This window comes from Neomonachus schauinslandi, chromosome 11 (assembly GCF_002201575.2).
Source record: "Neomonachus schauinslandi chromosome 11, ASM220157v2, whole genome shotgun sequence".
In the NCBI taxonomy this organism is placed as follows: domain Eukaryota; kingdom Metazoa; phylum Chordata; class Mammalia; order Carnivora; family Phocidae; genus Neomonachus; species Neomonachus schauinslandi.
In genome coordinates this window covers 49,856,894-49,872,565 of record NC_058413.1, presented here as the reverse complement: position 1 = coordinate 49,872,565, position 15,672 = coordinate 49,856,894, and the positions used below count along the sequence as shown (strand labels likewise).

At 47.2% G+C, this 15,672-nt stretch overlaps 2 protein-coding genes across 2 annotated transcripts; both read left to right on the top strand.

The window, feature by feature from the left end:
• Positions 1-2,879: 2,879 nt before the first annotated feature.
• LOC110576448 (olfactory receptor 52W1) lies at positions 2,880-5,975 on the top strand. The gene is given in 3 exon segments (XM_021685644.2): positions 2,880-2,914; positions 4,977-5,332; positions 5,335-5,975. Coding segments are annotated over 3 exon segments (1,032 nt in total).
• A 4,855-nt stretch (positions 5,976-10,830) lies between these two features.
• On the top strand, positions 10,831-15,558 carry C11H11orf42 (chromosome 11 C11orf42 homolog). Its single transcript, XM_021685695.2, has 3 exons — positions 10,831-10,902; positions 14,357-15,155; positions 15,428-15,558. Exons 1-3 carry the CDS (start codon positions 10,831-10,833, stop codon positions 15,556-15,558), a joined length of 1,002 nt encoding a protein of 333 aa, XP_021541370.1.
• Positions 15,559-15,672: the final 114 nt, after the last annotated feature.

Sequence of the window (15,672 nt, the reverse complement as noted above, 5' to 3'; positions counted from 1 at the left end):
AGAATATCCACTATCCTAGTATTGGGGTCCCCAAGTACCCCCAGAGCTTTATGGATTATTAAAGATATTCTCATGGAAGGACTGGATGGAGGAGGGATGTGAAGCTAGAAGACCTAGAAAACAGAGTGGTGTGGTGGTTTCATGTCATCCACATCTCCACAGGATATGGAGTGCCACCTGATCTTACCTTGGGCTTATAGAATCTCTCTATCCCTTCAGAAACTGAGGGAAAGTAAAGCCTGGGCTATTGTGGTACTAGTGGTCAGAGAGGGGTCTCATACTCAACTGGGAATTGAGACTTGACCAACTGAGAGTTTGCCTTAAGAGGTTTCTAGAAGAGGATCCAGTGTTGAGTGGCACCACGAGGACCCAAGATTTTCTGATCTGTAATCTATTGTATAAATGGGTAATTTACAGCTACATGTTGTTGCTCACTGATCACCGTAAGCAGAAAATCAGAACAAGCCTACCTGGACACAAGCTGATCTCTGGAAACCCTATTCGATAGCAAATGGTGGTGGTAGCTGCATTAGTCAAAGAAGTGAGAAATTCAGGGTCAATTCCCAAACAGAGCCCTCTTACCCTATTTCCCATACCAGTCAAGAAGCAACTGAGAGGTCCAGTGAGCCCCCCTCCTCCTCCCACTCTACCTTCGCCTCCCTACAGGGCTGGCATCCCACCCCTGGGGGGCAGGCTCTCGCATACAGTTCCACAAGGTCACAGGTGTAATGTCAGATCCACTCCTCCCAATGTCTCAGGGAAAGACCAGCCAGGTGACCCCAAATGTGTTCAGAAAGCTTCTATAATGTTGGATTGGGGCCTAGGAGACCAACAAAGGAACTTTTCTAGAGATAAGTCAATGATATCCCCCAGTACATCCTGGATTAATAGACAGTGAGCAACACAGAATACAGAAGATTTGCAGGAACTTAATGACTTCAATTGTGTTGAGCTTAAAGGATCTGTGATTTATCTTATGAACAATCTTTTTTACAGTTGGTGCCCAGGACAGGCATATGTCAGCCAAAAATCCCATTAGTTTGAATGTAATGGCAGTCAAGGGCATTTTTTCCCAATCATCCCCTTCACAGCTCTCCACCCACTGCCCCCCAGCTCCCAAGTGCTCCTCTCCTTCTTCAGTAATCCTAGGACAACCTGAACTTTTCCTCCCAGGTACAGATCCTTTTGGCCCAAATATCCTAGAAAACTCCTATTCATGTACTAAATATCAGCAGAAATGTTTAAAGCAGTGGCTAAGAGCAAGAATGCTAGGGCCAGATCCAGTTAGTATTTAACTGCTATTTACGAACTGTGTGACCTTGGACAAGTTTGTGCCTTAGTTCTTTATCTGTAAAATGGGGTAAATCATTGTACTTACCGCAAATGCATGTGGTAGGAATAGGACTTAGAGCAGTGCCTGCACATAGGAAACTCCATAGGATGTAGCCATTACTATAATTCAGAGAATTCCCTGACTCCCCAGGAAGAGAGAAAGGCTCCTTTCTCTGTGCTCCCACCATATCTGTACTAACCTGAATTAATGCAATTATAGCCTTCCAATAACTGTTTGCATCACTGTGTCCACTAGACAGTGAGCTCCTTGAGGGCAGCAGGGTCTTGTTATTGCCATTGTATCCTCACCATATGGTACAGGGCCAGGTACAACAGAGATTCAATCAGATCGCTATAAAGTTGGTTTTGAAAAGCAAATTTGTTCCAACCAATTGACACATTGGGGAACTGAGTATTATGTGAATTTCATGTTCTCTTATGTGTGATTCCCTCTGCCAGGAGCTAGGTGAATGCACAAAACTGCATTCAAAACTGCTGAACACAGCAGCAAAGGAAAATCCAACATGCACACACCTGAAACATCTATCACCACTTAGGTTATGAACCACATCATCCATATCTGGTGTTACAACATTTCACCCAACTTCAGATTACAGTAGTCCCCAGCTATCTGCCGGTTATACATTCCAAGACCCCAGTGGATGACTGAAACCTTGGATAGTACCAAACCCTATATATACAAGCATACCTCAGAGATACTGCTGATTCAGTTCCGGACCACTGCAATAATGCAAATATAGCAATAAAGCAAGTCAAATGAATTTTTGTTTCTCAGTGCATATAAAGGTTATGTTTACACACTACTGTAGCCTATTAAGTGTGCAATAGCATTTGGTCTTTAAAAAAAAAAAAAAACATGTGAGTACCTTAATTTAAAAACTGTTGCTAGGGGCGCCTGGGTGGTTCAGTCGGTTAAGCATCTGACTCTTGATTTTGACTCAGGTTATGATCTCAGGGTCATGAAGCCCCCATGTCAGGCTCTGCGCCCAGCCGGGAATCTGCTTGAGATTCTCTCCCTCTCCCTCCATCCCTCCCCCAGCTCAATCTGTCTCTAAAATAAATAAATAAATCTTTGAAAACCTTATTGCTAAAAAAGGCTAACCATCATCTGAGCTTTCAGTGAGTTGTGATCACTGATCACAGAGCAACAAAACAAATATAATAATAATGAAAAAGTTTGAAATACTTTGAGATTTACCAAAATGTGACACAGACACGAAGTGAACAAGTGCTGTTGGGGAAGTGGCACCGATAGGCTTGCTAGAGGCAGGGTTGCCATGAATCTCCAATTTGTAAAAAACACATTATCTGTGAAGCGCAATCAAATGAGCTATGCCTGTACCGGGGTCTTCCTATACATACGTGCCTGTGATAAAGTGTAATTCATAAATCAGGCATAGCAAGAGACTCACGGTGACTGGTAATAAGAATAATGGTAACAGTATGCTGTAATAAAAGTTATGTGAACGTGGTCTCCCTCTCTCAAAATATCCTACTGCATTGTACTCACCCTTCTTCCTGTGATGATGCGAGAGGATAAAATGCCTAGTGAGGACGTGAAGTGAGAGGAATGATGCAGCATTGTGACGTAGCGTTAGGCTACGGACTGACCTTCTGACGATTCGTCAGAAGGAGGGTCGTCTGCTTCCCCGACAGTGGTTGAGGGCAGCGGGCAACTGAAACTGCAGAAGCGAAACCACAGATAAGGGGGACTACCGTAGTCTCCCCTTCCACCGCTTCTCCATTATTCACCTGCTGCCTCTAACACTTCTACAAGGAAAACTCCAGGTCTTTTTCAAGGTAGAGTGTCCTATTTATTGGTGTATTTATGCGCTTTCTAACCAGTTAATATGTGTAAAGCGGTGCCACCATTTTTATTAGGGTCCTATCCTTTTTTTAAATGTGTCACTGACGAAGTTTTTGAATGTTGTACCCTGATGCCACCTTTCCCGCAAGCCCCATTTTTTATTACATTATCTTGCATAGTGTGGTGATTTTTAGGATATGTGTCGTTGGAGCAGAATCGTACCCAGTGGTTGATGGTGAATAGCTTCCTTTCTCATCTCCATGGGTCCCGAAGGCTCCTGAAACTGTAGGAGCTGCTGTTAGTCAGCGAATGCTGCCTGGCCATCAGGACTGTCACACAATTAAAAGCAGTGAGTATTTATTCATAGACAACGACATACCAGGCACTGAGCTGTGGAGATGCTGGCTAATAGGAAGCACTGCCAGAGAGAGACAGCAGGGAAGTAATTACAATAGAGGGGGACCGATGCTATCCAAGAATACAGCAAGGTCTTCTCTCTAGACTTCAGGGAGTCGGCAAGGACCTCCCCGAGGAAGTGTTCTTCTTTCCCAGATCTCTCCACTCCCATTAATCAGTCTCTTTCCTCGTCCCCATCTCTACTTCCTGAGTTACCGTGCCATCACACTGAGCAAGGAGGCAGCACAGGGAAGAGTTAATGCGGCACAGGTGGGAGGGGTAAGGGCCGTGAGGGAAGCAGGCGGAACAGCCTCATAAAGGGCCCCAGAGGCATCGGCCAAGGTGAAGAGAAGCTGCCAACACACAGTGCTCAGGATCTTTCTCCAGTCAAGTCTTCTGCTGGTGCTTTCCTCCTTGTTCAACTATCCATTCAATGTTTATTAATCTTCTGCCGTGAGCTAGATTCTGGGTGGAATTGGTTCTACTCACCCTGCCTCCTCCAACATCAGAGACGCTTCTTCCACAGATGGCTGTTACTCTGGGTTGAGTGCCATTTCCTCCCCCACTGGCACCTCCACTCCCTCTGGCACCCCAGGAATAAGACTTTAGTGGGACCCCTTTCTGGATCGTGAAGAAGGAAGGGAGACATCGAAGCTCCCTTTTTTGCTGCCATCTCTTTCTCTGTTCCCAACTTCAACTCTCCAGCCAGTGTTCAAGTTCACTCCTTCAGCATCAAGTTAAGAATAATGTAAGCAGCCCAAAAATGCAGCAGGTTTCCTCCTGTCACAGCAGGCTTCCAGCTTCACTCCAGGTCCAATCTTCCTCCTCCTGTTTCTCCTTTCCTCTCTACTCTTCTTCTCCGAGGGCTGATGCCCAGAATGTTCAAGCTGGACAACGCTACAATCGTTGTGTCCACCCCGCAGTGTGGAGCTGAGGAAGCTGAGGCCAGGAGCTCTACCTAAGGATATAAGTCAAGGGCAGTGCAGCCTGGGGCCTGATCCCCAACCAGCTCTGGCTTTCTCCCCACCTTACAGAGACTGAGGCGGACTCTACTTTGGATCCTGAGGAAGAAAAACATTCATCTCAGCCCCAACTCTCAGGTGACCTCCAGCTATAGCAGCCACTGCAACAGGGAGGCCCTCCTTTCTCTCAATGCCGGTGTCTCCCCATTTCTCCCCCTACAACACTCGTGCGCTTTCAGGCACAAAGGATTCTCCCATCCAAGCTGGGGTAGTGGCCTTGATTATCCATCCAAAACCCCAACCAAACGTTACAACCCTGTGATCCCCCAACCCTGCACTACCCCTACACATACCCCATGGATGGGCCTGTGCCACTGTGACACCCTCCAAAATCTCTCCCCCTCCCTCCCCTCTCAGAAGTCATGCCCCCATGAGCCTTAGAGCTTCGCCCCCCACAGGACGGCAGAAGGTCCACATCCCAACTGCACCTTCCCACGCCCAACCTTCTTCATACTGACTGGCATTCCAGGGCCAGGGGGTACCCAGGCCTGGCTGACACTGGTCTTCGGGCCCATGGATCTGCTGGCCCTGCTGGGCAAGGGAACGCTACTGGCATTGGTGCAGATAGATTCCACACTGCAGCAGCCCATGTTTCTCCTCCTGGCCACACTGGCAGCCACAGACCTGGGCTTAGCTACATCTATAGCCCCGGGGTTGCTTGCTGTGCTGTGGCTCAGGCCCCGGCCTGTGCCACACGCTGCCTGCCTGGCCCAGATGTTCTTCGTGCATGTGCTGACTGCTGTGGAATCTGGGACCGTGCTGTGGCGGTGGGGCGTCCCCTGCATTACCCTCTCCTGGTCACCAAAGCCCGTGTAGGCTCTGCAGCACTGGCACTGGCACTGAAAGCCGTGGCTTTCGTTGTGCCTTTCCCTCTGCTGGTGGCGCGATTTGAGCACTTCCAAGCCAAGACCATCGGTCATGCCTACTGGGCACACGTGGCAGTGGTAGAGCTGGTGGTGGGCACCTCGCAGGCCAACCATTTGTATGGGCTGGCACTTCCACTGGCCGTGTCAGGTATAGATCTCCTGGGCATCCCTGCCTCTTACTGGCTCACTGCCCACGCCGTACTGCAGCTGCCTACCCGGGAGGCCCGGGCCAAGGCCTTTGGCACATGTAGTTCTCACATCTGCGTCATCTTGGCCTTCTATGTACCTGGTCTCTTCTCCTACCTCACACACCGCTTTGGTCGTCACACCGTCCCAAAGCCTGTGCACATTCTTCTCTCTAACATCTACTTGCTGCCGCCCCCTGCCCTCAACCCACTCATCTATGGGGTCCGCACCAAGCAAATCAGGGACCGGCTCCTGGAAACCTTCAAGTCAGAAAAAGCCAGTTCTAATGGGCAGAGAACAATGGAGCCTGCTGGTGGAGGTGAGGGGACATACAGAAGAGTCTAGGGCCTGGAGGTGTGGATTATATCATCTTTACCTACTGTAAACATATGACTGTGATAACCACTCAACAAATATTTGCTGTGAAGTCTCTACATTATCACTAGCATCTGCAGGCTTTGGCCTATCCACGTATCTTGCTCGGGAGGCAGAAGGCAGGGGGCTACACGTTACCATGCAGGAAAATAAGATCAGGAATTACCATGGTTCATAGTACACAAGATTTAACTTAAAGAAAACTCTCCTCCCCTCCTCCATCATTTTAACCTAAGTCTCCCCATGGTGGTGCCACACAAAAGCTCCTCTACAGATGCTAGACCTGGGGGTCTGGGAAGAGTGACGCTGCCTCAGGAGGCAAGTGTTTGTGTACTTGTCTGGGATCACAGCCCTCTCTGTTTCTACAGCCAGATTCTATTTTCAGCCTGTCCTTAAGGAAAGAGTCACAGGCTTATTCTGGATAATGTGCCCAGACTGGGGTCCCAAATTTGGCCAGCACACTGACCTTTGCCATTCCCAGTCCAGAGAATCCTCTTGGTCTCATGTGTAATTACTATTTCCCCTACCCCCACTCTCCTGTCAATATCTCAAGAATTAATTGCTAGAACTTCTCTTCCTGGGCCTACAGCCATAGGGGTCAGAGGTCCAACTGAAAGAAATTTTGATATCCCAGGAAATCATAACCACTTCACCTGCTTGCCTGAGGTCCAGTCACTGTGGTCTCTTACCAGTTTGCTCTTCTCTGCATCCTCAGCCAAGAACGCTGAATTCCCAAATAAAATCCACATCAGCACCCCCATTTGTCCTGGTCAACATCACTAGAAGCACATGATGTTGGTGCAACATGATTAAATAGGAATATTTTGCTCCATTGTGGCTAACAGAAAATAGAGATATTACACAATAAGTGTCATGGTGTTGCCCAACAGGGGATTGACTTTCAGCTAAGACTCTACACTGGAAGGGACATTGCGCAAAAGATCTTTCACACCAGCATGGAGCCGAGAATAAATATAATCTCAGGCAAAACCCAGGGATTCACCATTATAAGGTCGGAGAAAGCTGCAGGCTGCACAGGCAGACCCAAGCTCTCTGGGAAAACTATCATAACCACAGGTACTGCAGTCAGCCATGAAGATCTAAAGGCAAGTGCAGTGCTGACCACTCAGCACAGATAGCTGGACCAAACACCATGGGATACCACACAGAAGAGGAGGCTGCAGATCTGAAAAAGCAGGTGATATCCTCTCCAGGGCCACATGGGGTCTTACCAGGTCCTCATTAACGGGGAGCTGAAGAGACAGTGCAGAAACTTTACATGATTTTCAGAGGTGTTGTCACTCTGAGATCTACAGTTGTCCTCGAGTGTGGGCTTAGTCATTCTCAAGACTAATCTTTTTCATGAGGTTCTGAGTTAAAAAACTCCTCAGGCAATGATTTTGTGGATAACTGTGACAAAATCCTAATCCTAATTGGTCATGAGTCTTTAAGACGTCCATATCCTTCTCTCAGGGATTCCTCTTCAATAAATCTATCCTGACAAAATAATTAGAGATGTAAACAAAGATGTATGCAGTAAGATATTTATTACATTATTATAAAGAAATGTATATGTGACGTCCTGTGTCACACATACACACACACACATTTTTTGCCTTTCCCCTCTGGTACATGAAAAGGGAAATCCTAGGCAGTCAATGTTGATAAGCAATGAATTCTGTCACCTTCCCACCACAGGAAACCTCTTGTCTAAGGCACCTTCATTCCCTGGTTGTGCACAGCTCCTCAAGGCAGCTGATTCCAAAGTTGTGCATTGTTCATTGCAAGAACCTTCTTTCTTCAAGCCAAAAATCCACCCCCTTGGACATTAGTATTTTGTTTTGGATTGAGATACACACCTACCATGTGATATGCTTAGAAGACTACCAGCACTCCCTTACTCCTTACAACAACCTGAGAATAATCCCTTATCCACAATTCCAAAATAAAAAAAATCTCTGAAGAAACAATAGTTTTTTTTTATAACTTTGGTCCAAAACCTGACCTGAAACGTCAGGATGGTATTTATAGTATTTATTTATCTTACTTGGTGTGAATATTCATACATTTAGCTTCAGAAATATTGATGTGTTTGATTATAGGGCACTGCCCTAAACCTCACTGGGGTATTCCTTTATATATGATAAAGGCACTATATTCCCTTTCTAAAATCTGGAAAAATCTGAAGTCCAAAACACATCTATCCCTAAAGGTTTCAAATAAGGGATGAGGGACTTGTACAGTTATCCCTGTAGCCTGAGAGAAGTGAAGAGACTGGTCAGGGCTCTGTATCCCTCCAAAAGCTCTGCTATCAACACTATTCTATACTACTCTGGAGGTTTTTGCAGAGAACCCCATGTTCCCTAAATAACCAGCCCCTGCCTGTTTGTTCCTCTCATGCTCTCCAGTCCAGTCACCACTCAGATATGTTGCAGATCATTTGTGTCCAGGGAAACCCCAGAACGTGCCACACTGGAGGCAACCCCATGAGCAGGCTGTGGCCCAAACAGCCCAGCCTTTAGGCTCAACTCCATCCAGAACTCAGTTGTCATTTGTTTCCCTTCAGCAACTTTCAATCTGACTCTATGAGCCAAAGGGAAAGACAGTCTCATTTAGGGCAGTGTGGAATGCAGGGAGCTTAAAGAATCAGCAGCAGCAGAAGAGATGAAGATATGGGCTTCTGACTGAGGAGTTCATCTATACCCAATTTCCCCCTTAGCCCCTCTATGAAAATCTGAAAGAGATCCTCCTCACATTTCACCAATAGCCCATCATCCCCGTCCCTCCCCTATTCACCCCCTTCTCATTCTGGAATCTCCTTAGGATATGGATGTACATCATTCTCTGCCAGTGTTTATCAGTAACTCTCGTCTCTGTACCTCTGCGTCTCTGCCTCCTTGCACTGTCTGTTTTGCCCCACATCTGTGTCCCTTGTCCTGGTATATGTCTCTCTCCCCCACTGCTGTTTACCTCACTCAGGATTCCTTTCTGGAGGGAACAGAAATGCCAACTATACTACACCAGATGACCTCTCCTGGTGTAGGGCTAGGAGGGCACTAGAGGAAGAAATTTGGTTTTGCCTGCCCTGACAAGAATGCTTGGGGTTTCTGGTTTGGCCTATTGCAGCATTTTTCTCATCCTGCCCACTTCCTTTTCACTACACGACTTTGCATATCCACTGAGCAGGCGCCCTCCCACCATACACTCAGGAGAACAGAAGGGATACAGCAATTTCTTCCTTCTCCAAAAAGAACTACCATTCAAATTTTAACTTAAAAGCTGGAATCAGGCCGACTTGGATTTGAATCCCAGATCCTCCATTAACTCACTGTATTCCTTGCACTAATCTACTTAACCTCTCTGAGCCTGTTAATTCACTTGTAAAATGAGGAAATACTTCAAGAGGTTACTAAAAGGAATAACCAGGATAATGGATTCAAAGCGTTTGGCACAGCCCCTAACATACACAACTTCAACAAATATTTGATATCAATTCCTCTCCTGGAGCACAGTCCCATGCCCACTGTCAAATCTTTGCGTAAACACCTAGCACCCACACAGTTATAGTTCTGTCTACAGAGGCCTACCCTCCCCTGAGGCCACTTACATCATGTAGGACCATTCCCCATGCCTTATTCTCATACCACTTCAGCTAGCTCAAATGATGGCCAACTTCATGGGACAGCCCTACATGCTGGGCCAGGATAGGAAAGGATGCTCCCCATACAGAAGTAGTCTTCCTGAGCACGCAGGAGACTCTCCATAGGGACTCAAGAGAAGACTCTTTGGACAGGTAAGAGGCAGAGTGGGAGAGTAGCTACTAGAAAGGCTCTCCAGAGCGGTGGTTCTCCAAGGAAAAACTACTTTTTTCCAGCAAACACCAGGCTGAGATCTCTGGACGGAGACACAAGGGGAAATCACACACAGATTAGGGCTGTAGTAGGAGAGTGCCAGGTAGACACAGATCAGCCTAGGACAGGGAGTGGCACATGAAAAAAAATTTCCTCAAATTTACCTGGGTAATTCTGGCTTCCTGAAAGTCCTCTCCAGTTACTAAGGCAACATTATCCCAATTAGATTCTTATCCTCCACATTGTCACCACTCATATGGCACCCTCCTACACACACACCTGGTTTTCATTGCAATTGTAACCCACTCATTAATAATGGGTTTCAAGCTAGGCTGCACATCAGAATTGCCTGAGGAGCTTTTAGAAATCCTGATGCCTAGGCACACTCCAAACCAATTAAATCAGAATCCCCGGGGGGTAGGATCCAGGTATCTATAGTTTTTAAAGCTCCCAGGTAATTCCAAAATATGACCAAGGTTGAGAACTACTGCTTGGTTCTCAGTCTAAGTCCTGAGTCCCTAAGTCTTCAAGACCCCTATCTAACCTCACAAAGAAGTCATCTGCAGCTGATAAAATAACACAGTAAATTGCCTCAGGAGGCTGCTGAAGGGGGAAGCCTGATTCTGCTTCCTTAAAGAACTCAGACCAAGAAAAAAACACATACACATGCACACATGCACTCCTGCAAGCACACACAGACATATACAAATGCACCCAGAGAGACCTGCATTCTTCTCCCCTAAGGAGGAGAATGGATAAGGACTTCTGTTCTTAAAAAGATTATGGATATGGACTCGGGCTGTGGGCATAGTGAAGCTAGTAAAGTAACTGCGCTCTCCCCACCCAAGGCCCCATTATCCACAGGACCTCTATGACCTCATGCTGTAGTAGGCTTGCCTGGGGCCTTACCTCCCTGGGCAACTTGGGGTTCCTGCAGCAGCCACTGCCCTGCCTAACCCCTCCCACACCCTACCATGTTGGTTGGTACCCCCCACCTGCTAACACTGGATGAAGCTGATGCCACCTGGACCCTCATCAAGGATAAAGTAAGAGGGCCAAAAAGAAAGTAACAAAGTGTGACCTAGATGGGTCTGAGCAACTTATGAGTAGGAAGGGGTGGGAAGCCTGAAGATAGTAACAACTAATATTTACTCAGGGCTTGCTCACATGCCAGACACTGCACTAAGTGCTTTGCATAGTGTCCAATTTCATCACAATTGGAAAAACGGTAAGAGGTTCCTAGAAAGGCAATTGGAATCGAGGAGAACTGAAACAAGTGCTAAGTCAGGGTAGGGCTTAGGAGGGCAGGAAGGTTTCCTGGAGAGTGATATTCTAGCTAAGCAAATAGAAATTATTCTCACGTAGAGGGTAAAGGAATTCCTGACTCATAAATGGTGCTTACTAAACACCTAAATCAGTTAATGAGCAGGTGGGTGGGTGGGTAAGTGAATGGTGTCCTAATTAAAGGTAGAGCATATGCAAAAGCCAGGAGAGGAAAAAGAAAAATGCATATTTGTGAACGGCAAATAGTCCTCTAGAACAGAGTTCAAATGGGTAGTGAAAAGGAGGTCAAAAGGGTACAGGGGCTGATCACGAAGGGCCCTTTAAACTTTCTAAAGGACCTTCGACCTCTTCACAGATACCTCCTCCACCTTTAACTTCCACAGAATGGGAAATTTGGGTTTTGAGCAAAATATGTAGATTTTTAGGAGCAGGCATATGTCAGCTGTATCTGAGTTGCAGGTACCCAACAAATCCCACCAAATCTAGATGGCTACAATTTCTGAACTTGGAGAATTTGGGGATCAGGTTCCAGTTATGTAACCTCAAGGACAGTGAATTTCAAGCACTTGTGGAAGGCAGCCCACCAAGTTTAAAACCACCATCTTAAAGTAGTGCCGACCAGACTCAAAGCAGCCTTAACAGCATGTGGCTCATGTGGCTCCCATTTGAAATGGAGCAGCAGCTCACCACGAAGGTCAGCTTCCCAGGGAAGCAGAAACAGGAGAGTCAAGGCCCTCCCAAGTATCAAAGTACCTGGATTCAGCAGTGTAAAAGGTTGGTCCGGACAAGATCAAGCATTTCATTAGGCTGAAAGTAAACGTGATCATCAACTAGTAGAAAGCTACACTATCTCTCAGCATCAGAAAAATTCCCTATTTAAATGGAAAATTGTCAGGAAAGGCAAGGTAGAGATTCAGAATAAATCACTGTGGTATGTGGCAAATTCAAGGAGCAGGACACCTCTGAGTGACCTGGTTTCCTCTCTCCAGAACTGCTGAGAGTTTACTGAGCACTTTGTAGAACATATAGCTAACAAGAATGTGGCTCAAGAGCTCCTCATTCAGAATTCAAACCAGCCAAGATACATCCAGGAAGATAGTCTTCCACCTTCATTTTCCCGGGCTGTCCCTGAGAGATCTGTATTTGCAGGCCTCTATGTTCCATAGAACTTTCACCCAGAAATAAAACTGCAGCGGGAACGATAGGTAATGGTCTCAAATGATGACTCTACCAACAATAGTCACCATAGCATAGAAATCTTATTTTCCCTATTTTAGGATAACTACTGGGAGCCTCAAGGGTAAGAAAGAGGGCCTAATAACCCTCCCCCACCCCCAAGGCAAATTCATGTCTATATTCTGGGAAAAAGCCTCCAGCTAAACTAGGGATTCACCTTTTAACAGACACTTAGACCATAAGAACCAGGTATTTCTCAAAATCCTATTAGAGAGATACCTCCTGGGGACACTCCTATTTGTCTTATTTGTATAGGATCCTAGGGACCAAAGGAGCAGCTAGGGTAGGATTCTGAAGTTATACTTGGTGACTACCCTCTTTTTTGTCATGGGACAGAGCATTCTATACAAAAATGTCAATCCACCAGTGCTCTGTTGTCACCCCTGGGAAACCCAAATGGACCTTCTCAGAGCCCTGTTCTTCAGCCTGATGCCCCCACCAGAAAGAAAGTATTCCATGTCTGAATAAAGCACAGGAATGATGGGAAATTCTTCCATGCACATTAAGAAAGAGCACCATTTATTTCCTTGGCTAGGTGACAAAGTGCAGACACAACTCCATCAGTTAGCTATCCTCCTCTTATGCTATGGGGCAGCACTTCTAAAACAGCTCTATGTAGCAAAAAAACAGATTGGCCTTAAGGGATCATTGATGAATTCTACCAGAAGACCAGCAAAGTGGGCAATGCCAGCAGTAGGCAGACAGACATGTGGGAATTCAGGGCTGAGGAAGGGGAGTAGAACAGAGTATTTTCAGAATAGGTCTCAAACAGGAAAGGGACCCAAAGAGGGAATTTTATGTACTCCCTAGCAGAACACAGAGCCAGAAGTCTCGGCCAGCAATATCTTTGATGAGTCGAGATCATACCTACGTACAATCACTAGAGAGGATCTTACAAGGTTTCCCAGTTGGTCATGAAGTTAAACTTTGCAGAACTGGATTATCAAACCAAAAAAAGCCAAGACAAGAAGGACAAAACCAAGAGGAACTAGAATCCCTAAAAGCATATTGGGACAGCATTACAAAGATGAGGCCTCAAATCCCTAAAAGAACTACTCCCTGTAGCCAGGGCAGAAGATGTTGAAGGAAGGTCATTCCAAACCTATCTCTGTGTACCCATTGTAGTGAACGACATCTCCCATCTAACCAATCATCTAAGACTAATCCTTCATGATTCCTTTTCCCATACTCCTTAACTGACCAAGTTCTACTAATTCTATAACCTAACGATCTTCCCCCATTATTTTAGTTGAAGGCCTCACCATGTTTTGCTTGCAGTTATACTTTTCTCATTTTGTCTTGCTATTCAAAATTAGCTTTCTAAAGCACCTTTCTGATCCCGTCCCTCTCACCCAGAGCTCTTCAAATGGCTTTCCATTGTCCTCAGGATTAAATTCCTGTCAGCACACTTTAGATCTTTCATTGTCTAGTTCCTGTGTGCCTGTCGCTCTTCAGACCCTATGTTTAAGTACTATGAAATTATGTGTTCCTGAATGTGCCCTTCTTAGTTTATAAGTTCAGGTTTTTTAACTGGCTGTAGCCTCTCCCTGGATTGACCATCCTCCTACCTAATTCCTTCAAAACTCAAGTATTACCACCTAGAAACTAGACATCTTCTGATCCTCTTCTATCAAAGACAAAGGCTACTAAATCACTTCTGGTGATTTAACCTTGCTATTATTACTTAGCTGACTACTACTGTCTACATCTTCGTCTCCTCCATTAGACTGAGCTATAATAAGGCATGGTCAAAGCTTCATGCTTTTATGTACTCCCAGTATCCAGCAGGGTCTGACACATAGTAGACATTCAAGGTTTTGCTACAGGACAGAACTATAAAATAAGCAGGAAGCATAACAGCCTGAGCACGTTGTGGAGATGTAATTGCACAGTGAACAATGGGAGGGTCAATCTAGAATAGGCTACCAGGTAACTCCTGACCCTAACTCAGTCCCTGACCTGTAAATTGGCCATCTGCAGGTTATCGAAGAGCGCTTTGGGCCCAATGTAGTGGCGGTACCTTTCCTGTCGGATGCAGCGTGCTATGACCTACTGGGTGTGCTAGTGAAGCAGTCCCGCCCAGCCCACACCCGCCTGGCTCTACCAGGTCGGCAGGGTCGGCGGGCACTACAACCAGTGGGGCCACTACCAAACCTCCTGGAGCAGGCAGGGTCTGAGGGTGCCTTTGCCCACTGCACTCGGGAATACTCACCAAACGGCCGAGCAGAGACAGCCTATGAAGAAATGCGACTGTTGGATGGGCAGCCCTGCCGGATCCGCCTGCACATGGGTGGCCTGCGCAAGAAGGTGGCCTTCCTGCTGCTGCCGCCAGGGCAGGTAAGCCTACAGCAAAACCTTCCCTGGCTCCGAAGCACCCACAGCATCTATGTCATCTACCAGGTCTTCTCCTGTTCCTGGCTGCAGCTGGGGCTGTTGCCTACAGCCCGTGAGCCCCAGCTGCTCTGGTTACAACGGTCACTGCCTGTTGCCTTCTCCTGCCTCAAGTTTTCACTGCACCCCAAAGGAGTGCTGGGACCACAGAAGCCTCTGACCAGAGATCCACTGCCCCATGGTGCCAACTGGGTCAGACCCAACCTCGGCATCATGCCACCTCTGGCCCCCACATCAGTCGCTGCCGATACCCTTGAAGCTGCTGATGTACCCCCGCCTGTCCCAGCCCCACCTACACCACCTCCTCAAGAAGGGCCAGAGGGCAGACCCACCAGATTCTCCTACAGGGGCCGAAACCCCTTCCGCAGGGGGCCCCAGATGTTGTCAGGTACTGCTAGGGGATATGAAGCTGAGAGGGATGAGATCGGGTAGAGGGGAGAGGGCATGGGGAATATAGGAGTGTGTGCCCAGGAATGTGTGGGGCACCCCTTACTCCACACTGGATCCCAGTGAGGGGGATGGAGTGAGGGAGCCAGGGGTAACGAGGGGGAAGCATGGTCCTGGTGAGGGGGTGGGCACAGCACAGAGGGCCAGGGAGGGACCAGGGAGGCAGAAAGATCAGGGCATGAGTCAAGCTGTGACTATCCCCAACCCTGGCAGAGAACTGGCTCTTCAGCCCCCGCAGCCCCCCACCAGGAGTCCAGGGTGGGGGCCCCGGGGACCCCGACCGGCACTCCATGTCCCTGCCCCTGCTGCAGGGTCTGTCCTCAGAGTTCGACAGCGACGAATGAAGCTGGAGCAAGAGATGCAGGGGGCGAGGCCCCCAAGATCTGGAATAGGGATACTGGTCCCCAATAAAACATCAGCTGCTGCTCCCCAAAACCATCCTTGGCCCATGCTGCTTC

Excerpts from the sequence above, each read along its gene's own strand:
- C11H11orf42 (XM_021685695.2), top strand. The coding sequence starts at position 10,831 with ATGTTGGTTGGTACCCCCCACCTGCTAACACTGGATGAAGCTGATGCC. Across the intron at positions 10,903-14,356 it reads GGACCCTCATCAAGGATAAA|GTTATCGAAGAGCGCTTTGG; the intron begins GTAAGAGGGCCA and ends GGCCATCTGCAG. Across the intron at positions 15,156-15,427 it reads GGGGCCCCAGATGTTGTCAG|AGAACTGGCTCTTCAGCCCC; the intron begins GTACTGCTAGGG and ends CAACCCTGGCAG.